This window comes from Anser cygnoides, chromosome 5, assembly GCF_040182565.1.
Source record: "Anser cygnoides isolate HZ-2024a breed goose chromosome 5, Taihu_goose_T2T_genome, whole genome shotgun sequence".
NCBI classification, from domain to species: Eukaryota; Metazoa; Chordata; class Aves; order Anseriformes; family Anatidae; genus Anser; species Anser cygnoides.
The window spans coordinates 39,980,314-40,004,665 of record NC_089877.1 but is presented as its reverse complement, the minus strand read 5'-3'; the positions used below and the strand labels follow the sequence as shown (position 1 = coordinate 40,004,665).

Genomic DNA, 24,352 nt, shown 5'->3' with positions numbered 1-24,352 from the left:
AGCAGGTCCTTTCTCTTGTGTCCAGACTTGCAAGGTGATGTGGACACTAAGAAAAGAATTTGAGTAGTGAGATGTAAAGTTAAAACAGGAAAAAAAACTCAAGTACAAGTTTTCTCTGCAAATCATATGGAAGAAGGATTAATCAGTTTTACATTGCCTGAGATTAACTGTAACTATTTTGAAGTTAAAGAAATAGAATCATTATAACCACATTTATGCCAAGCCCTATGAATATGGCTTCACAAAACAGTACCCCATTACAGAAGTGTTGATACATATAACTAACTGCTTGGCTAGTTTAGAAGTGAGCTTAAACCACTGTTACAAGATTGACCCAAATTAAGAGACCATAGGAAAAAACAGGAACTGTAGTAGTCTTATATGTTCAAGAGAAGAAAGATTAAATGATCTATCCTTAGGAGGCAATCTACAGAAAACTACAGAAAATACAGAAAAACTGCACTTGGAAGAAGAGCCTAAGCAGTGGTTTCTGCTCACTAGTTTTGAGTTACCTGTGTCCTCACTCAAGCCTACCACACACCAGCTGGAAAGAACCTCCCCCCTTTAAAACACTCATTTAAAAGAGGCACAAGACAGCATGTTTTGTCTTTTTTGTCTTCAGGGCCTCCTCCCCTAGAAGGAATACAGCTCTTTTATGAATAAATATTTTAGGAATAAATACAGCCCTTTTCAACTAGCTGCATAACATCATTCTGAATTGTTACCATCCCTTCCATTACCCCCTGCCCTTCCCACTGGATTTACTGTATGCAAAAGCATATGTTAAATGCCTTCAGGAGCCTTGATAAATTACCCAGATAGTCATACTACAAATACTTCATGTGGTATGTCAGTAAAACAATACACGCTCACAGCTTTCACCTTGTTTTTTAGCCTGGTTAACAGGACAGTGTTCAAACTGACCCATTAGCCACTTAGTGTAGTTAATAAGACAGGAAAGCACTGAAACCTAAACCTCTTCTCACCTCTAAAGCTCAGTTTAAAGTGTATAGGTTTAGTCTACCTTTCATCATTTGCTGTAACTGCCTTCCTTCCTCATTCTTTCTATTAGTAATCAGTAATACAATAAATGCTAAAGATGCATTTACATTAGAGCATTTAAGTAGATATCCCACAGCACTAAGCCTGAAGTTTAACTTAGTCTGCCTTTAAGGTATTCAAGAAAGTACTTCCAAGCGCAGATTATTGCTAGAAACAGCAAGTGGTTTATCCTGGAGATACAATGAAGACTTAAGAGTATCAACTATGATGTTTTTAAGTGCTTTATATTTATTATAAAGTATTAATAGTTGTATATGCAAAATGATTCTCTATACTAGAGAATAAAATGACAGCTTTTACAAGTTATGCTATACAGTACATGAAATGCTGCACATTTTCTTCAACTGCTTGGAACAGTATTTGCTATACAAATGAAAAAGGGTAGACTTAAAAGTTTATTATTTATAATACAGTGTTAGAAAGCACAAACAAATAACGTTCAAAATAAACGAGTTCCCCCAAAAATCTAAAGAAATCTTTAGATGACATGTACACAGATTATACTCAAGTTTCAATATACACATTATTGTTCCCCACAAGATGCTCCACTTTACTGGATTGCTGGAACATGAAAATTGGAGGTACAAGGAAAAGCACCTCCCAAGCCACGTAAGCATTGGATGGACAGAACAGCAATTTCCTGAAGTGTTCTCCGCAGTCTTTGGCTCTACTGTTCCTTATAGCCATGTACTGTGGCAACAAGTCAAGAAGAGAGATGGGCTCCAATTACAAGTATTGTCAACATCAATCCAGTTGTCTGGGGAGTAGCTAGAGTAATTCAAGGCACTCTTCCCAGTGCTGCCAGCCCACAGAACCCCCTGTGCAGGACGCAGCATTTTAAGAGACAACCAGGCCGGGCTAAAGCATGTTCTCGAAGGATATGGAATGAACAGTTCAAGACAAACTCCTTCAGAATGTCCAGTTCAAAGTTCATTCATACTTCACAGGCACACCAGCTTAAGAGAAACATTCATGTCTATGTAGATAACACCTTAAAGCATACCGCTTCAGTGTGTTTAGTTGTTTTATGGTTAAAGTGGTGTAACATATCAGCAGCTTTGAAGATAGTGTTCACGGGGCATGTTGAATCTAATCTCACAGTAAGATTTGAAGCCTACTTCACAGTATAACAGTTGTCTCCTTTGCTTTTCCTTCTCATTAAGAGGCAGTGTCTACAATGCATCATCACAGCTGTTCTGATTACAACAGTCACCCTAATTTCAGCACACCCCTAGAAAACATACTCATAGTAACACTGTTTGCTCTAATGCACATGGTATTGACACAACTGTAAGCTTCTCCCACAATATAAAATACCTTCTAGATTAAAAGGATTTAAAGATATTGCACTGTTGTATTTTTACTTTTGCCTCCCCACCTCATTCCATGTATTTATGAAACTGTAAACAAGTCATTTCTATACAGTCTTCAGTATTGTACACCTGCCTTCCAAGGAACTGGAATTCAGTGACACCTTCGTTACAGATACAGTAGCCTAAGCACAGTGAAAGTTCTGTCCAGCTGCCCTCTTCATACAGTAACCAACAGGCCACTCCTCTCACATTCACACCTTCAGCTTCTTCTTCTGATCAAAGTATGCATCAAATCTGGATAATGCATATTCCTGGGGAAATAAGGAGCATTCATATAGTGAACAGTTCTGTTTCTTTATTTGGTATGGGAAAACTGAAGATATCATCTGTGTTACTTTAATCCATCATCTCAAGTAATTAGATCTATTTGAGAGAGATACTCTCCAAAGGTGCTCTCACCTCTAGAATTTCCTCCAGTCTTATTTCAACTCTAACACTGTTAGCTGCTGCCAGAACATCAGAAAATAGAAATTTTAAAAGGACAGGATTTCACTAAGAAGAATGGCTTCTGCAACAGTTCCCATAGGATTTTCTACATACCTGAAAGTTGTATCACTTTACAGTACACTAGGCATGTTGTACCATGAATTGCTGATTCGTAAGCAGAAGCTGCTCCCTGCCATTGATACTGTTGCACAACAGATATGAACCTGTTACACATGCACTTGGATAGTGTTCACTTTACTAATTCACAGTTACTGCATGGTAGCTTCCCTCTTGCATGGGACCTCTTACTGCAGAAGAATCACTGCACTGCAAGGCAGTCACTCCACTGCAGCATCTGCCACATAAGGCTAGTCCATGTAACAATGGGAATAATTTCTGAAATCTATAGAATCTTAAGTGTTATCATGCTAAGGAAAAAACACTAACTAGTAACATTGATTTAAGATTTTTTTTTACTCCACTTAGAAGTTTGGTTGTGTTGAAAAGCCATTTCGTTTACTCTGATGTATCACAGATTCCTTAGAGCATACATTTTTAATTAAACTTTAATCATAAAGATCTTACCAGGTAACCAAATTCAATGGATGAGATCTTTGCTTGTATAATAGACCACAGACCCCAGAAGAAGTGTGATGCAAGGGCAAACCTGAAATGACAAGACTGTATTTACCAAGATACCCAGCTAAGTCACAACACCTTACTTCAATATCCTGTTACAAATAATTCCATTATTTTCCCCACTAAGTAATACTTTATTTACTCCACCAAATGCATGTCACATGTCTAAGACTTGCAATTGACAGATTTTTCTTTACCATATAGAAATAGTTTAAAGTCTCTCTTGGCTGATGTTTCTCCACCCAATGAGGTATACATGCAGGCAGCATGAAAGTTTCAAGACAGAGCTGAGAATGGTAAGTTACCTGTTAACTTCTATCAACACTTCCTCTTCTAGCTTGAATTTCTCTTCATTGCTCAGATTTTCAAAGCCATCATGGAATGCAGACAGGTAACTGGAAATAAAATGAAGCTAGAAAGCAAGTAATCAAAAAGTTACAAATTTGTCTCAAGACATATTTGCTCCTTACAGAACTTAGCAGGCCTTTTAGTGTGTTATTTACATTTTCCAAACATTGACACTGTTGAAGTTAGTTTTAAGATTACTGGCAATTCCAGTAGTTGCATGGAAGTTTGGTTTACCAAAGGCTTATTATTAAGACAACTGACATTTTGTTACTGCCAGCTTGTTTCAGTGCTGTACTCCACAACTACAGGATTTTTTTTTTGTGGTGCATACCTACATGGCAAATCATAAATATTCTATCCTGAATGGCTGCTTGTAATGAAGTTTGTAAGGTTTTAAAGCAAAGAGTCAGGATTGTATCAAGTATTATACATGAGGAAGTCATGGAAGAAAGGGTTTGTGAAAAAGCAAGTCCAAACCAGAATCGGAGGGTTAAGATCTGAAAACTCGGGACTCTGGCTTATTACTTATTTTAATGTTCCTACCTGTTGCTTCTTTGAAGGATATTTCAGAACACTAGCTTTGAAGAATGGATACTTCTCATATGTGTAATCATACATCCATTCACAGAAGTGATTTCCAATGTCAAAACCTCTGAAAAAGAGAGATAGCCTTTATTTACACACTAGTCATCTGTTCTTGCTTCAGCAAGCCTAAAATCAAGTTTAATAGCACAAGGCTACTTAGTAGAACTTGCTGCAGCTTTTGCTAAAGGAGATAGAGATGAAATGCACCTTTTTTGCAAGTTATTAAAATCAATTAGTAAAGATGGGCAGTTATAAATCAGAACTCTACCAGCTACATGAAAATACTAGACTTCACTACCAAGTTTTATATCAATGCAGTCAGTTAAAATACCCAAGTACGCATTGCTTCTTAGAGCTAAGTCAGATGCATCTAACATCAGCATTCTTGCAGGCAAGGAGATCATACTGATCAAGCTACTTAACACATCCTACTTTTACATTTTGGCATTCAGAGTTCTATTTATGTTTCAACTCTGCTAACATTTAATGATCCCAACAACTCCACATGCTTAAGTCATCCATAAACACATGACTGAGATAAAGCATTTTGGGTAACAAAAAAATCCTAGGATTACTGTTAGTATTGTTTGCACAGATGAGAAAACCATTTGAAAGAACTGCACAAAGTAGGGAAAGCTTTGCTTTTCTACATATATTAGGTACACACAATGCACTACTCTCATCTTGCCACTAGAAAAGTTTTGATGGGCAGACAATAAGTTATTTGCATGTAAACAGGCCCTCTAGTCCAACAAGCTCCAGCAACTGCAACCATGCTGTTTCTGCAAGGCCTACACCAAAAGCCATCAGGACCAAAGCTGTTTTGACTGGTTACATCTCTTGTCCACCACTAAGATCAGAACACAACTCATTAGAATTGAGATAATGAGCAGTGCAGCACTTGCTCTCACTGTGTCTTTTATAAGGCAATACACCTCCTTGCTGAACAGAAAAGACTAAAATGGGTTACCGGTAATTATAGCTGCTGTATTCAAAGTCAATGAGCATCAGCTTTTGTTTTTCTGAATTCTCTCTGCCTTCCAGAAGCAAGACATTACCTAAAAATGGTAAGATAATATTAAGCAAGATAGTGTGAAGACGTACAGCATATTCAATGAAGTCATATGGAAATTACAGAAAAGCAACACTAAGAACCATTGTTCAGATGATCCCAGTTATCCTTTACACCCACACAGATGAGTAAAGGGAATAGCCAAGTTGCACTACATATCAGCTCACTGGAAGTTGAGATAAATACTATAAACCTTGTGAAGCTGAAAGCAAGAAGGTTTTCTTCTGTACAGGCAGGGAAGTAGATTTGTTTCCCCAAGGGTCCTGCTTCTCCAATACAGTGTTTAGCTTGCAGCTAAATCAGGTGATGCCATCAGCCTTGGCAGCTCTCACTGAATTGCTTCTTTCCAATGCTTGAGGTCTAAATTATGCAGCACCTCTCAGATGTGCACAGCGCTATCACTGATCACACAACACTTGGGACAGGAATTGCTTTTCATCAGCCTGAAAGCCATGGACTTGATTACTTTGCTGCTCTGTGTGGCACAACAGGTACCAACTGAAAAGCTCAGCCTTCTCCTGTATAACATGGTTTAACCATCCTTTCAATTCACTGCCACAACAACTCATCTAAAAGTCATCAAGACTGCCTGTGCCAAGTGATAACTTTTTACTACCAGTAAATCAATTTATACTCATTCTATTTCTCCAACAGTTTGCCCCCTACCCATATGTACACCTGTCTTCCATGCCAAATTCCCTTGCCCTACCTTTGCACCAACAGAAAAAGCACAGTATTTTTCCCTGTGCCTTCGAATACTTGCCTTATGCCCTGGAAATTTAGCTTGCAAAGCTCACCTCAGCCCTGTCATGCTCAACTCCTCTGGTACTGCACCTTGCCATACCAGCAGTGAGAGCCTGAACTCCACCACTACTGAGCTGGCTCTTCAGAACTAAGACCAGCAGCTTCCCCCACACCGCCACCTCATGCTACCTATCCCTCAGGACAATCCTTTTCCAGGCCCATTCCCCAGCCTTAGCTATCAAGGCTGGGACCCACAAGAACATGACAGCCCCACATATGGTCCTAGTACAGCATCCTTCCAGCTCAGCCCAGCTTACCCTCCATACAGGGTAAAGGAAGTCCAGACAGCATACCCAGCACCTTGAGCCCTGCCTCCTTTTTCCTCACCCCCTTGGAGAACTGGTTCAGAAAATTTATTATTCCCTCCATGACTCCCAGAGAAAGTACTGAAAACAGGATTTTTCTGCTTCTTATCAGGAAGAAATTGACAACTGCTGACAATCTTCCCACATCTCCATTTTCACCATTCACTGTACTTTTTCAGTATTCTTCTTTCAAAAGGGCTACAGGATATCCTAACCTACTCCTATTTCAGACCACTAAGAAAGGTACGGTCTTGATAGGAATCACCCAAGGCTCCCAGCATCAGCTGACCTGTACTAACAGAGCATGTGTAAGTACAGGTCACACGCTTGGTTTAACACAGTTATGACACTATAACCGGCCTCGGAGGGCTGTTGAAGTCAAAGCGTTTTGCCTTGCCACTGCTGCCAGGGCAGTACCGGGATAATGGGACTACCTCTCAGAGAGCAAACAAATGATCAGAAAAAGGCTGAACAATGCATCATTGATCACAGTCATGAAGCATTAGGAGCTTACCTTCCTGACAGTCATTGTGGCAAAACACAACTGGTGATGGAGTGGCTTCAAGCATAGCTCTGGAAAACAGCAATAGAGAATCTAGTAAGCAACAAATCCCTACCTTCAGTTCTTCCAGGTACAGGATGGGTTTTGCTGTGAGAATTTGAAGTGCTATTCATTTCTATCAAGACTATTTTCTCAATTATGAGCACAAGATCAGGACTGAAGTTGGACACTGATCAGCAAGTGATTATCAATTTGTAGTAACATTAGACTCAAGCTGGTCACAATCATAAAATCTCCAACTCCTCAAGTGAAATTAATATAGGGTATTATGCTGTTCAACATGTTAGAGCAAATATACACATTTGTAACAAAACTGTGTTAAGTGGAAGATAGTAGATAAGCTTACCTCAGATTTTTCATTTCCTGGGGTAGATTGTAACTGAGGAGTTTGTTCAGTTTTCTAGTTTTGGATTCTCTGGTAAATTTAATCCTCAGCACTTGATTTAGATACCTGTTAAAAATAAAGAAAACAGTACAGTGCTTATGTCAATAAACACACGTCTTCCATACTACGGTGAGATTTAAACTAAAAAATCAAGAAAGTTTAAAAGAGTGACTGAAGAAAATGCCCCTCCACCCCAAAGTTATTTTAAATTCCGCAGGTAACTACAGAACATTTTTTGGGTACTCTGCTTACAAGAAATCATCCCGTTTCTTGTAGTTTAAAGTATCGTATAACTTACTTTTCCATTGTCCCAAAAAGCCACTTCGGTTCTTTATTAAATGGCATTTTCATGCCATGAAATCTAGCCATCTTCTCAGCTATTTCAGCGGATATGTCAGGTAAGCTTAGTTCTTCAGTACTTAGTTTCCTGCTCTGTAGTAAAATAAAGTATTCTTAAAACACAGTTGAGAAATACAAGTACTAGCATGAGACAGTACTCAAGCAATACACTTTCTTCCATCCCAAATGAACTTTCATAGTTGCTGCCTTTGGAAAAGCTAAGTTAACTAGCCTACCTTACTTATGACTTAGTCAATTTTTCTCCTAGATCAAGACCTGGGGAATATCAAATCTCACACCAAGAATATCCTCAAAGCAGATTGAGCAGAAGTATTTAAGAGCATCAAAAGTATCTGCTCTTGCTGCTGTTAAAGGAAAGTGTTACTCTATAGCTTCCAATGCTATGTTTGGTATCTAACAGGCTTTTTATCTTCATTTATGAGTCTCTGCTACAGCTGAAGAGGTTTTAGATATCTCTCCCTGGCAAGAGCTATAATTGGGCTCTCCAACACCCAGTATAACTGTATCAAATTACAGCCAGCAATTACTACAGACTGCCAAGTATTCCATTCCCACATCCCTGCTTTTCCAGGCAGTCCAGAGACCTTCTTGTCACAACCAATTAAAACAACTACCAGCCCACTAAATAATCATGAACAGGACTTACGGGAATAAATTCCTCCAGTCGCCCTTGTGGAAAGATTCCATAGAGCTTTGGACCAAGAGCTCTCTCTGCAAGAATGGCAAACATAACACTTTCCAAAACCATGGCTTCTGCCCCCTTCATTAAAAAATGAAAAAAGAAACAAAACATTAGCTGGTGCTTCCACAAAAAAGAATTTAGGTGTATGCTATAGCTAAACTACTTCAGAGTAAGAAATTTTAGGGTTAGCTTCAAGAGGAGGACTTGGCATTTTACTAACTCAAGTTTCCTGACTAATAACAACTGGTAATTAACATGGCAGCAATACAAATGTCTTACTTTCAAGTTTAAAACTGGGGAGGAAATAAGCATGACTTAGATACCAATGCATAGGCCAGGTCAAAGGAAGACTACGCAAAAAGCAAACTACTCTCTCCTCCCTAACCTGTGGGAACTCCGCAAATTTATTTCCTGAAGCAGCTTATCCTACTGAAGCACATCACAGAAACTGTAAATATTATTCTTAGCGATTTTAACAGACTTTGGAGCACTGCCTTACAAAAGGACATTTTAATTATGCAAGTGAATTAAGTGAGTGACTGAACTAACCAGTTCTTCATTCAGAAGAATGAATTAGGATTTGTGCCTGTTAAGCACATTTTTTTTTTATTAAAGGGAGATAATTTAAACTCCTGCTAAGGAGAGGGTGGGTGGGTGTGGATAAGCATTATTCCTTCACTATCTTCAAACATGCCTCAATCTTAAAGAACTTTTCCTTACATCAATAAACTCATTCTGTAGCAATCACAGGCCAGACAGCTTTTTTATACAAAGGCTTTAAAATTAATAGAAATTGTCTCAAAAATACAGTTCAAACCACTGAAGTACAGCTTTCTTGACAGGTAAGATTAGTTCTAAGTAAACAGAAGCTGCAAAATAATAAATCAATGCATCTAGCCATTATATCAACAGGAATCCATCTGTACTTAAATCCTAGAGGTTTGCTCATTCTTCCCACATTTGTGCAGCTTGCCTCAAAATCTGACCCACAATTCTTACAAGCATAAGCAGTAAGAGCACAACACAAGGAAAGCTCTCAAGTATTTTGGACTACAGAGCATTTTGCATTACTATCTTCACTGCAGTCTCAGACAGTAAATAACTCAAGTTCCACTCCCAAGCGAACTTTGGGCAGTTCCATTGCTTTTTTTTTTAAATTACTGTCCCCTACCTTGTTATTCTGGTATCTTACCAAGAAAGTCTAGCATTTCATTACAAAGTACTGGCAAGACATTCTGAAGTTTTAACTCTAATAAAAAGTGAAAAGGCCATCAAGAATATCAACTGAGAGTTTAGGATGCCTTGCATATGAATGCATTACATCCATGTCTTCCACGGCTTTTCCATCTCATCTCCTCGACAAAGAACGCATGCACCGAAGTGTACTTTTAATCATTTCACATGCACTCACCACTATACCTGTGAACTTTTCAGTTCACTTCTGAAACCCAACACCAAAGACCAAAAAGCAAATCAGATATAGGTTACTAAATGCCTACTCCAGTGCCAACGGACACTAAACTTGTGTTACTGGTACAGCATCAGGGCATTTTAAAAATCTGAGTACAGCAATCCTGTTGGCTGTGTCTGCTAAGACATTAGTTCCTTGTTTCCACATCTTACCAGAAGAATTCATGCTTGGATAACAACAAGTGCCAAAGAAAAGGAATAACCCGACATATGACCAAATTTCTCAATTTTTCTTCATCTCTGAGAATATCCTATGAGTTCCTATCACTGTGATCCACTTTCTGCGGGAGTAATTTTTTTTTGCCCCGATTTCAAACTTAAATATTCCTTGAACCCACCTAGTTTGACAATTTAGCCCAAAGAAAGTTCAAAGAAAATTTATGATTCATTAACAAAAAGCTCTAGAATGGTTTATAATCCTAGTGTTTTTCTCTAGTCCTTTACCTACAGAGTGAAACTTGAAGTCACGTTTTAATAGCAGAGCTTAGAGGGGCCATGTTTTTCACAAGCCATGTGCCTGTTCTTTATTAAGACATCCCTTAATACATCAGGAATGACAACCAGAAAGGGTGACATTTCCATTTACTTACAGTTCACTTCTGGGTTACTTCTGCCATGTGTCTGCCTAATCCTGTCATGTAAAACACTTCAGAATTTAGAACAGTAAAATAATCCAAAACTATGTGCTTGCAAGTTTGTAAGCTTCTGTTTCAGCAGTAAGAATGACAGCCTCTCTCCATGAACAATCTGCTTCAGGATAGAAGTATAGGCAAATACTACCTGGACCTCTACTCCACACACTAATGACAAATACAGGTATGGAAATAAACAGCTCTCTCCAGAGGATGCCATTAACTCCTCTGATCAAATCTCACTGCAATTTTCACCTAGACTCAAGAAAAGTGTCAAGTGCCTCCTGAAAACAATTAAATTCACCAATCCAACAGTGAAGTTCCAGCACTATGGAGCTCCTAGCAGAAAACAATAGTCTACCAGCACTGATCACATCTTAGAATCACTATTTTCAGGCAACAAATGAAGACGGTTCTGAAGTTCAAAGCCTTGCTTCCTGTACTGCAAAACATCTGTGAGTTGCTTGCACTAGGGTGGGGTTTGTTTTCTTTTACAAGTTCAGGAACATTTTTATTGGATTTTGCTGGTGGTGGGTTGTAAAAAAAAAATCACCTCCATAACTAAAAATTCAAAGCTTCAGAAGCAGTCACTCATGAACAACTTTAAAACCAGTTTAAGCTGAGTTGAGTTCCATTCACTAGAAAATAAATGCTTGAGCTGTTTTCAGATGGTATTCCCAGAAGGTAAAAAATATGAAGACAAAAAAGCAGCACTTATCAAACTCGAATAAGATGTACTTCTCCCTCATCACTATCAAAACCATTACAGAACTGAGAAGTGACAGTACATAACAAGAAAAGCATCTGGCTAACATGCCAAAATATTTCTTTGGAGAAATTTCATCAGGGTAGAAATCTAAGCTACCAAATTCTGTTCAGACAATTATGAAATATTACACTCAGACATTATGCTGGATGAGCAGAAATGGTTCCAAATACAAGACAACTGAAGTCTGCAGAGTGCAGATGATCCAAGCACAATGCTAATCAAAACCACTTCGTGTTCAAAATGAAGTTCTCTCCAGCTCCTTATCACTTTCCTCAGAAGAGCTAAGTGATTTATTATAAAGTATGGGTTAGGAGAAGCAGAGTACCAGTATTCCTCTACCACAGAAAGAGCCTACTACCCAAACCAGCAGTACTGGTACAAGGGTTGGAACTGGTAAGAAGCCATTTAGTGTTGAAATCGGGATGTTTTGTGCAAATGTGGAATGTTTAAATATTTCTAAGCTATGCACAGATACATTGTGTCACTTCTGTGAGCAAATAGATTTGTTTTCTTCATTACTCTCTATGGTTTCTAGAAATCCAGCCCAGACACCAGGCAGAGTAACTACTGGTTCAGAATAAGCAGACTCGTAACATTTCTCTACTATTTATAAAATTCTGTCAAGTAAGCAAATTTAATTACTTACTTGCAAGTCATTTTCCTTCTGAGACTGTACAGACTCTCCTTTATTACAGGACCTCTATGAATGAGAAAAAACAAACACAATGAGAAGATGAAATTTAACATGATTAACCTGCAACCACCAGAACAAAGGGAGTAGAAGTGCCAGCTACAGTTAACTAGATATCTCAACATTGTCTTGATCTGTGACAACTACAACACTAGTATCCATCTGATCTCTGACCACAATACTATTTCACCAATTCCAAAACCTTTCAAAAGGATGTGCCACTGAGACCAAGCCACTCCTGTAAATAGCCCAGGAGCTGGGTTTCAGCTTTTTTTGTTGTTGCTTCCCAGTATTTCAGAACTGGAGTTCAATGTATAAGAAGCTTAGAGGAATGTTTTTAATTAAGAGAAAATTAAGTCCCTCTGAATGACATCTAGGATGACATTCTTCTTGCAGCTAAAGCACTTGTGATAAGTTACATAGATTACATAAAAGCTTTAGAAGGACTATTAGTAAAGTCATGTTTTGAGGCTTGCAAAGCACTTGCAGCTACCTTATTTTCCAAAATTTCATGGCTCGATTTCTTTATTGTAGACTGTCCAGGCTACACATGCATGGACCACTATGCACTGGCTGTGCAAATCCTGGATTTTTCTTCAAATGAAATGACCACGTAAGCTAAAGATATAGCAGTAAGCACTGCAGTATACAAGCAAAACTTTAACCAATTCCATGTATAATGAATTGTGTTAGGCTTGGTAAGTCATTACAAGGCAGTTTTATAGTTATTAGAACATACCCTCAGTACCCAAACCTTCAGTGGCACATGCTTTCAATGGAGCTGCACATTTAAAATTCAAGATGCAATAAAAAACCTTGTCCTTTAAAGGTCTGAAGGTAAGAAGAAGAGAAAGCAAGTATTTGCTTAGATTTAGCGACAGTTTGTGGCTGCTACTTATGTTGCAATTCCACCGTTGACTGTTTAAACCAGACTAGGTTCAGAGGCCCATAAAGGTAGCCTGCATCTCCACCATCTGAATAAAAGCATTTCATTGCCAGAACCGGGTGCATACCTTTCTGTTCCAACCTTCTAACATGTCCAAAACAAGGGTGGAAGTAGGAACTTAACAGAATACAGTTAAGCAACACCAGCTGCCTTAAGTACAGTACAACAAGCTAATGATTGACACAAGCTATGCAGTTACAGTACTTCAGAAGCTATAGAAGAAGTATAGTTAACATGAAACGATGGTCTTTCAGCAAGTACTTCCCATTCCACTAGGATAAGCTTAAAACGAGACAGTAGAACTACTAGTAGTTTATATTCCTTTCAGGGAAATTAATAAAGTCAAAACATTCACTAAAGCTAAACGTGTAGCTACACAGTAATATTAAAGTAATTTACAGAGGGCTTCTCTGAACAAGCATGTCCTACATCAATACCACTATTGCATCTTACAGATTTTTCTTGAACAGTCAGAAAGTTACTCACCATCCAGGAGTCTTTCCTGATTAATGGTGCTCTCAGAATGGGTCAGTTCATCAGAAGGTAAGCAGATTAGGCTTTTCCCTAGAACCTGAACTGGCATCCGCTCTACAGAAGTCATACTGTGTAAAGAGCTAGCCAGTTCTAAGAGTCCACCTCGAATTAGCGTTGGAGATATCTTAATGGCACCTACCGTGCCATTAGAAAGAGACAGTTACGGATGTGCACCGCAGAGTCATCAGAAAAGGAGACTTCTGCAGCATCCCTTCCTCTTTTCTGTTCCCTCAGCATAGAGCATTATTGTCAAGAGGAGAATGAATACCAAGTCATTTGTAAATAACTTGAAAACGTGAATGGGAGCTTGGAGAGGATCAGTCTTCAGAAGTGGCCATGTACTCAGCCTAGAATTAGGAAAGCCTCCAGTACATGTTGTCAATGAAAACAAAATAAAGCAGGTAGCAATTTTATGTAACAGGAGTTTTAAGAATTAAACTCAAACTTTTCATACCATGACATTTTTCATCTACATTTCTAGCTTGTGTTCTTGGCTTAAACTCCAACAGCATACTAACTGAAAAATCTGGGAGCTATTTACATCTACAGCAATAAGGACATTTTATTTACCCAAGTAAGAGAACGATTAAATAACTCCAGAAGGTTTTTAATCATTCCCTCTAAACAGAAATATCATCTAGGACGGGGCATGCTGTCTACATCTTTAGGAGCAAACTATTTAAAACAGTTGTTCAGTGTTTTTGTTGCTGCGAGAAGGCTTATTCTCAAAGCGCAATAAGAAATCTCACTACGATTTTAGTAACTGAGGACAATTAGTAATTGAGGACAACTAGATACACAACAACATCAGAAGTTTAGAGTCTCTACTTTATAATTCACTGATCACGTACGTTGATTTTAAGGAAGCACAATTCAGCTATGAGACTGAAGTCCTAGAAGGGGAGACACTCCACAGTACCTGATCTCTGACTAGAAAAAGGTGACCAGACAGTGCTTACACATCTGGCAGTTTGAGAGAAAATGGAGTTCTTCCAGCATTTTCTCCTTAATTTTATTATTCCCACATTTATTTCTCTTGTAGCTAGATCAACTCTACATAAAAACACAAACGGTGCTTGACAGAAGAATTCTGTACAAAGGAGGGAGGAACTTTCACCTTTTTCTAAAATAACTGTTGGCTCTGCCTGCAAATTTAATTCTTAGGTTTTAACTCCACTTTTTTTGAATATACTCAGCTGTATTTGTGTTCAAGTAGGTCTACATCAAGGTAGTGCGCTATTTTCAAATCCCAAGGAATTACAACACCAAAAGGAACTGCTTGAGAAGTTACAGAAGCAACCTATGCAGGGGAAGCTTTTTTAATTTTAGAAACTAGTGGAATACATTTATTTGAACAGGGTGGGAATGCAAACAGTTTTAGATTCAACAATACCTGTTTCTTCTCCTGAAGACCTGCCCTTGATCACTGATGGGAACTAGCTTGCTAAACTCCTAGAGCATGAAATATTCACAGTTCAAGTCCTACTAAAGCCACAAAGACATCTCTAATCCTCTTCACTTCAAGTTACCATTCTCTTATGAGGGAGCAGAGGAAAGGAAGGGGCAGTATTTTGGTATTTTGTTATTGCACTAAACATTCAGATGCACAGACAGTAGCTGGTGCTACGTAAGCCTTATTTTTAAACAAATGAAATCCAGTACTAAAGAAAATGAAAGCTGTAGAGAACGCTCCAACTTCAGAGATCTCATACTATACCGTGAATCGTGTCTGTCACCTGGAAACCAGAGTGCTCTAGGCACGATCGCATGGGCAAGCCTGCAGCAGAGAACACATGCATATACAACTAAAGTGGTACATTACCCCCAGAATACCCTTAACTCCACCCAACACAAATATATCCCCGTAAGAGGTGCTTGGTTTCTTTCAAGCCGTCTGCCAGTGCCAGGGATTTGTAGTTACTCCATGCTACAAACAGACATGGACACCAACAACCACAGAAGACGTTGATAATTACAGTTACACAGCAGTCTGCATTTTATTTAGTTAAAAAAATAAAAGGCAGCAAGGCAGGTATGGAAAAAGATCTACCACAGAACAGTGGCAACCATTTATACTTACTCTGTGTCTGCTCACAGAGAAGTTGAGAGACCAGAGATGAAAATTAGGTATACTGGTTTGGTTTTCCTCATTTATATACAAGATTTTGGTTTGGCTATTGCAAAGTAACAGAGCCCCAGTGAATCGGAGTTCAAGGTTCTTTTGACATGTGTAAAAGAATGGGAATCAATTCCCATTTTACCTTTTGATAGGTGAACTTTGAAGAAATTCACCTTAATTTGGGCTTTTCTGTTGTTGACACTAGCACATGTTGAAATCCTATTGGCATTTCTAAGACTTGGGAATTTTTGGTTGTTCTGAATTTAAGTAGAACCACTGCAGTGATCTGTATGAAATCCAATCTTGAAGTCTGGACATTAAATAGCACTGTTGGAGAACCTTTTGGTCAGTTGTTTTAACTGAACATAGCCAACAGTTATGACATTTTGCAATGAGGAAGTTTTACTTTCAGTGCTCCCCTTTCAATTTAGCTACTAAGCCGGAGCAAGAATAAAAGAAGCAGAGTAAGACATTTCCCTTTTTCCAATGTATGACATATCTGCATTGTGCCTCAAACATTTGAGTTTTAATGTGGTTAGTACTTTAACCTGTCACAAGCACAAATTCTTCTCTTAAAAAAAAAGTTCTGCTCAAGGATATACTCAAGAGAAGTCCTTGATTTTTAAACATCCATGCCAGTGCGACCATTCATAGTAATGGCCAAGTCAGGTCAGTTCATGTCCCCCCAGCTCCCCCCCAAAACATTCATGCACACAAAAAATTGGCTTAAACAAATCAGCTATGACAGAGGAAGGCACAGAGCCTTCCCTGTGTGGCAGCTTTAGCCAACTGGCATGGTTTATATTGGATGAGTTTCATGTACTGACATTTGTGTCTTCCAAGATTCATAATAAGCAAACTGGGGCTATTTTCAAACTGCAAAGAAAGGTTCTTTTAAAGGGTGGCTTGAAGAAAATTGTGGATTATTCACTCTTAAGTTAGTATCAGGTATCTATTTTTCACCTCTATGCTATTCAATGTTTGTTAAACTCATCAGCTGTACCTGTACCAATTTGGTATGGATTGCTACAGATCTATAGTATTTACAGTAAGGAATAAGAGCTGGTATCACTGTTTTGCACTCCAATTTCAACAGGAAATAAAATGGACAAGAGTTAAAGCATGCTACAAAGGCTCAAACAAACAAGTGGTAACTACTAATACTCAGTGGCAGTTAAAGTTAAGTCATTGAGAATGAAGTCTCAATTTTAATACTAAAGTCTCAAAACTCAACTTGCTAAGTAGTGTCCCTTAATTTCTACAGGGCTTTAAGCTTATGTGACATTAGTAAAAAAATTATCAAATCACTCCCTTACAACAACAGGCTTGTCATAAGATTCTGCTTAAGCCACCTTGAAATTCATAAGAATCCTAAGTGAGGCTTTCAAAATACCCCAATAAAACAGTTTGCTTATATTTTAATTTGCACTTAAGGTATAGGGGCTGGAAGAGACAAATGTTTGTTGACAAAAATTGTGAACCTCAATGCAATCTGAAAGTTTTACCTTGGGACTTTCTCTGCTTACTTAACCTTTAGTGAACTGCACCAACAAGAGCAGTCATTTCACTGCCACTATGGAAATAAAGGAAGTTAGACATCTCAAAAGATCCTTCAACACCAAGAGTAGAAAGGTTAGAAAGTTATGAACACACTTTCAATTTTCAAACCGAATTAGTTCTCTGATTTTAGAGACCAAAATTTTGTTTTGATTTCTTCAGTGAATAGGGGCACAGAAAAGACAAGTTAAGAAAAACCCTGAAGGAAGAAAAGGGCAACTGAACTCTGAAATCTACATTTCCTCTAAAAAAGGGGAAAAAAGGAGTAAGGCTACATTTCTTCACAGCTCTTGGGCAACACAAGTTCTATCACTATGTAAGTTTTACAGCCCATGATCCTACTGAAGCCTTCTACATATCAAGTCAGCATTGCATTAAAGCCATTAATAATTATGAAAAAAATCTTATCAACCCTAGTGACTTCAAAAGGTTTCCCAAAGTTTTTTTTTCCCCCCACTTTGCTTTTGGTTTCTCTTAAGCCAAAGGACAGACTATTTAAGCTGGAGCTAATGAACTTCTACACACTTCTCTTGTCTAGCAGTTTAACATTCTCAACACACATACGGTGTTGTAGCCAAGGGTTCCTTGTTATTTCAAGCCGCTAGAATCTCTTACATATTTCTGGTAGTTTGCTACCATGGGAAAGTTAATATCTCACATTACATTATAAAAGACTACTTTAAAGCCAGTTAAGTGACAATATCAGTGATATTTTTTGATAGTAAGCTTGATCAAGACAGCAGATGCAGGAAGAATGGGCTGAAATTTCAAGAACAATCTCCTGCAGATATTGGATCAGTTACTCAAAGCAAATAACTGATAAAGCAAGTAACTTTGATAAATACTGAGTATTGGAAAATATCACAAATTAATAGATAATGAAACCAGACCCTCTAAGTCGAATTGACATCATCCAAATGTAATTTTACAAAGCTGCAATTTTTCATAAGGTTAAACACTTATGATTTATTACAGAAGAATCAAATGGCTAGCAGAGATGGGTAAGAGAAGATCTGCTGTATAGTCCTTCAGTAATAGTCTGTAAGGTTTAAAAGAGACCACCTTTACAAAATTGTCTTGATTTTAAACCTTACAATTTGAAACAGATTTGCCACCCACTTCTCCTAAGGCTTGACAAATTTCAATGCTATTTCCATTTTGCTATTTTTACTGATCAGATAAAAGAAAAGTAACAGTAGAAGACTTTGGTAAACATCTTGTTAAGTTTCTACACCAACTACAGGGCACATCACACACTTAGGAAAGTACTTTGGAATGAGATAGCTATATATTGATGTTTGTGCTTGATTTTTATTCTAACACTACAGATTAAGTTTTCCAGTACCAGTTACCCATGTCTCTAAGAAAATGCTTGAACATTGTATCAGTTAAGTTTGACAAAAACTTCAATCCCAGATTTGTAAGCACTACCAAGATTAAAATTAAGCGGTTTAGTCTCTTGCAATCTCGCTAGTTATGCCAGAGTCCTACAATACTGTACAGAAGCAGATTTTAATAACTTTTCTGAAACACCACAGTCCAAACTTAACACCACGAACAAAACATTACTGATCAAACGGACAGCAAATGAGCCTTCAGCTGATACACGCCAGTCAGGATCTGTGTAGAAAGGAGTGTAAGTTCTAGGCAATAACAAACTATAAAGAGAACTGCCTTAAGCTAACAATCTACCCCACTGCCACTAAAACATTCCCAAATGGATAAAGCAGCACACTTGCAGTGTGTCACAGATGAAGATCTCCAAACATAGCACAATTAAGCTACAGAAGCCCTCCCACTCCCAAAGCACTCTATGTACTCACCATCTGCAGGATTGCACCGTATAAGCGCAGGAGAACTTTCCGTGGTTCATCTGCAACTGTCTCAATGGTATCAGGTAGAGAGCACTGAAACAGCATGTTGCTGAGGCCACCTCTGCACAGAGAAGGGTGATTAGTGATTATTACCTAATTTGGATGAGCACTTCTGGAGACATACTAACATACCTATCACTACACAACAGATCTACTCACGAGAAACAGTTTTCCAAGACTGCCAGTAACCCGTAAGATTTCAGGAAAAAGATGGGCAGCCTCATGCTTCCTAACACACAGCTCACAGTAATCCAAATTATGGCTTGAGCTATGAACAAACTGAAGTAAAACACATTACACAGCTAAGATGTAGACTTCTGTTAGTGTAAATATTTTCAAGACTTCTAACTGGAGTCTTGTCAGAAATACTTTGTTGCACAAATGATCGAGATGACAGCAGGAGTTTCACATCACACAGTACAAAACCAAGTGTAAATTAAGAGCTGGTATCACTGAGCTGCCAGCTACAAGAATTAGCTACAAAGCTGACTATCTGTGGTACTGATGCAAGTCATACTATGCTATCACTCCAACTCATTTTAAGAGTAGAATTAAGTTTTAAATTTAAAACAATTCTTTATTTTAAAGAAATCGCTCCTGTATTTAAGACTAAAATCACCCAAACTTATCAGGTAGGACACAAACTGGGGAGATCTGTGCTTCAGTCATTCAGGGGTTACACAAGTACGCTGGCTTTTCATATCATCGGGGAAAAAGTGACAGCATCTTTGTGTGCTATGGGTTTATCAAAAAAGATAAATACTACATTAGGGGTGAATTCTCTTGGTTTCTTGCAGTCACATTACGGACATGGATCTACTCAATCAGCTTTTTTTTTTTACTACGCTGTCTAGTTGCATCACCTTCATTTTTCTTAATATGTTCACAAATACACTTTCTGCAGCAGATTTTTTCTACTTCCTTTTACAGTAGAGAAAGACATACCAGAACTTCTGGTTTACTTGCAGAACAGAAATGCAAATCAGCTCTACTGAAACACTTGTATCGTTAAAGAGACACCCTTCAAAAACAGATACAATCCAAACACAGAGGCTAACAGTAAAGGGATAAGGAAGCACAGATTTAAAAGCCAGGTAAAGCAGCATGCTACAAGTGATATTTATCCCCAACCTGATACTCATCTTAACACTTTTAAGTGATTTTCTGGATTCTCTTACAATCTCATTGTGGAAGTAGTGAAGACTTCTAGGGGAAGGCTACCAAAAAAGTGGCTGACATGTAGGTACTTACTGGGAGGTGACACACAGAAGGGCTGACTTACAGACCCAAAGCCAATGACTAAGAAGGAAAAAAAAATCAAGAGAACAGGGTAAAACAGCAGCTGCACAATATGCTCAAGAAACCAGGCAGAAGAGAACCAGGTGGCTTGGCAGGCATTCAAAAACAGATGTTTTGAGAAGTAACATGGAGTAACTTTGAGCCGTGAAGGTGAACAGGTAGAAAAACCAGACAGATGGAAAGGATATCAAATGAAGAGCAAAACCTCACTCTCAGAGGGGATCAGAACTCTGGTTAGTTATACCGGCTACACTTCGGGGTCCACTGGAACTGTCATAAGACAGGTTTTGAAAATCCTTTTCCACCTTTTCTAAGTCCATACAGAAAAAAATCATGTTTAAGTAGGAGGGAAATACATTGGAACTGACATCATAAAAAAAACACTGGGCTAGAGCTAAACAAACACTGTATGAACACTTAAGTTACTTGAACATGCTCTGCCTGCATTAGAAGTTACCTCTAATTACAGGAAGGTAATAAAAGGTATGCTTCTCCTAAAAAGTACTCAGCAGCTTAACAAGGTCAAAAGACCCTTAGACAGATAAGCTACTAGTTAGTCTACTACCAATTAATGAAGGATAAGCAATTCCAAGAGGGTCACCTTTTTTCAAGACTATTCATAAACTCCCCAAATAATCACAGCCACAGCAATCAGTTGTACTTATGTTTGCATTCTGATTAGGCATGGATTTCTTCGCTCTGAAACAAAGAATATGGACCTCCTCATCCTATGATATCATGTATTTAACTGGCATTCATAAACATGATTTGTACTAACACAGTCAAAACAGCAGTAGTCACTGGAGAATGCACACTGCTCAACTGTTGTGAAACCAGAATCTGCAAACCAACGTGACTGTGTTCTCCTTAGATGAAAGCGGTGAAAAGGCTTTTGCGAAAATAAATGCAACTGCCAATTCCCATGATCTAACACATTCTTTAAGTTCTGCCCATCCTCTCTTCCTCCCAGTCAGAAGATACCAAGCGATTTCTCAAGAAGTATTTTAGAGGGGAAGTTTCCAAGAAACACAGGAATAACTGTGCTAAAACCTAAGGCTTTAGAAATTAAGTACTGGAGTCAGCAGTACAGACTACTAAGGATGAAAAACAGAATCAAGCAAATTAGATTCCAGAAATAACAGTGTAGTCATTTCTGTAGCCTAGGAACGCTGCCTAGGAACAGTGTCACTTCTTCTCAAGATTCGCTCCCTTTAACAACTTACTACATCATTAGCATTGTCAAGTGAGCAAAAGTACTTTACAAGTAGACTTTCATTACTGACTCTTAAGGAGTTAATCATGCTCACATGTATATCTGAGATCTTCACCAACAGTTTTATACTTCCTTTTATCATCACTAACCAGGGGGGTATTTGCATGTATTTCACGAATCAACAGAAGGATAGACGTTAGGATAATTAGGAAAGCCATATATTTAGAAGCATAAGTGATCAGAAAAGCAAACTCAGTGAGTCAAGGTGAATAATGGACAAGTGTGTACTTTAAAACCACAGATGTTTGATCAGGTGGGATGACTGAGCATCGAGACACCACACACGGCCTGTAAGTGAAACCCTGAACTAGCAGCGGCTGGACGAGCATACAGGGCAGCCACACAAAGAGACGATGCAATTCCGCAAGAAAAAAGGCGAGGATCCTCCACACATCACTCAGGGCTTCCACAACACCCCCACCTCACACCCGTGGGCTGCCAAAACCCAGTCTCCTACAGGCTGTCAGCGCGCTGAGTCACCAGCAGCGCTTGGTACGGCCAGAGATGCTCCCCACCTCCGACACGCGGCATCCAGCCGCTGATTTCTGCGGCTCTGGGCATCCTCAGAGGCTCTTCTCGCCCGGGGGAGCCCGGCTGGGGGCACACAGCGGCTCCCCATCCACCCCCCCCCCCAGATGGCGGCGGAGGATGCAGCGAGGCTGGGGCTTTCCAAGTGTCCGCACCCTCCCCCGCGGCGCGATGGAAGCGGCCGGACCCCAGCGCTCCCTGCCCTCCTCGGACCCCACCATTACCCGCCGCGGGGGGGGGGAGCGCACCACAAGCACAGGGAAATAGCGTGGGGGGGGTTGAGGGGCGTGCCCGCAGCGCCCGGGGGAGCGCGGCGTGGGGCGCGGAGAGGCGAATTTAGGGAAATTGAATGAAAATAAAGCAAAAAGGCGGCCCCGGCACTGACCTGATGGGGTCGATGCGCAGCTGCTCCTCCCGCAGCCCCCGCCAGGCGCCGGGCAGGAACTCCTTGCACCACAGATAGGCCCTGCGCCGTGTGCGGGGGTCGAGCGGCGGCTCCTCCTCGCGGGCCGGCGGGGGCAGCAGGGAGGAAGGCGGCGGGACGGGCTCCTTCCCCTCGGGCTCGGCGTGAGGGAGAGCCGAAGGGGGCTGCCCACCCCCACCGGCGGGGAGACCACCACCGCCCCCGCCGCCGGCAGAACCGGGGCTGCAGCCGAGGAGGAGCCCGAGCGGGGACGGGTCGGCGTCGCCGTTACAGAATTTGGTCTTCATGGTGCTAGCGCGGGGAAAGGGCGGTGAGGCGGCCGTTAGGGCGATATGCGGACGGGCGCGGCGGTGCTCTCCCTGCTCCCCCCCGCCTCACACCTCCAGTGCCAGCCGCGAATGAGCCGCGCGGCCGCTTCCAGCCCCCTTTTATAGGCGGCGCGGCGTGAGGCCCCGCCCACCTCGCGCTTTTTCTCTGCGTTCTGATTGGCTGAAAGGGGGAGAAGGGGGTGCGCGCCTTCTCTAGGCTTCCGGACGGCCAACCTTACTGGGGGGGGGAAAGGGGAACATTGATTGGTCGTTGTCATGGTGATGGGCGAGCCCACCTCAGGGTGTGTGGGGGGTGCAGAGCAAGGTGACTCGCCCCTCCCACCGCCCCCCTCCCCACTCAATGGTCGCGGCCCCGGCCGCCTCAGGGAGGGGTAAAAAAATCCCCCGGAGGGCCGGGGGAGCTGCGGGGAAATAAATTGGCGTCACGTGCGGCTCTTTTGGGCTGTTCCTTGGCTAATCGTGGCCGTGGGGAGCCCCGCTTCCCTGGGGGTGGAACGGTGCCCTGTGTGATGTGTGAAAACCTCTCGTCGTATAGCTGTGAAGCAATAAATCACCTTTAAACCTCGAGCTGCTTCTGCGTTTCCTTGATTTTTCTTTTCCCCTCTTGGTTATTCTCCCTCCCTTGATGGCCTTCTGCTGTACGGAAGAGGAGCTTGCGGGCTCTTCTAATAACAATTGCCGTTATTTTGTAGGTGGTTGGTGAAACGGGATTTTGGGGTTGTGGGGGAGGCTGTGGCATGCTCCTTCCCTCATCCCTCCCCGAACTATTTCTCATTTTGTCTCCGTGCGTCACTGTGGCACTCCAATGCTGGAAAGCCCCCAAATAGCCCAGGGTTTGGGTTTGTTTTGAGAAGTGGCAGGGCAGCTCCAGAACTGGCTTCATAACTGCTTTACGCTTGCAAAGTGGCTTCAGCACTGCTGACGCTGCCACGGCTGAGGCATACCAGGCCCTAGTTTACAGGAAGAGTGAGGTATGGGTCAGGGATGCCAAACTGGAACAGAAGATTCCTTTTTCTTCCTTTTATGCCTGAGCTTTTCATGTGGAAATAAAATCCCTTAATCAGAGCATGGCTTAGGGTGCTGGAGAGGGAAGATGCAGTGGCTGCTGGACATGGCAACTTAGGGCTGTGGGGAAACCCCTTCTTTTGCAGGCCCCTGTTGAAGTAGCTGAAGACTCTTTGAATAGTTAAATATCAAAAAACAAAACCAAAAACCAGTTCTACAGATGGAAAGCTCATTCTGCAACAACAACCAGTGATTTCTGCACATGCAGGAAGAAGCAGAAAATAAGAGAAAATTTTGCC

At 40.5% G+C, this 24,352-nt stretch overlaps 1 protein-coding gene across 2 annotated transcripts; it reads right to left on the bottom strand.

Annotated features, from left to right (window-relative positions):
* Positions 1-1,270: 1,270 nt before the first annotated feature.
* Positions 1,271-23,138, bottom strand: CHKA (choline kinase alpha). Of its 2 annotated transcripts, XM_048059720.2 has the most exons (12): positions 22,681-23,138; positions 19,145-19,256; positions 12,121-12,174; positions 8,568-8,681; positions 7,860-7,993; positions 7,523-7,627; positions 7,129-7,187; positions 5,404-5,491; positions 4,392-4,500; positions 3,806-3,912; positions 3,447-3,528; positions 1,271-2,686 (listed from the first exon to the last, which is right to left on the bottom strand). In XM_048059720.2, exons 1-12 carry the CDS (start codon positions 23,004-23,006, stop codon positions 2,627-2,629), a joined length of 1,350 nt encoding a protein of 449 aa, XP_047915677.1. In that variant the 5' UTR covers positions 23,007-23,138; the 3' UTR covers positions 1,271-2,626. The 2 variants fall into 2 exon arrangements, with proteins under 2 accessions (XP_047915677.1, XP_047915678.1); XM_048059721.2 differs by lacking the exon at positions 12,121-12,174.
* Between the last annotated feature and the right edge of the window lie 1,214 nt (positions 23,139-24,352).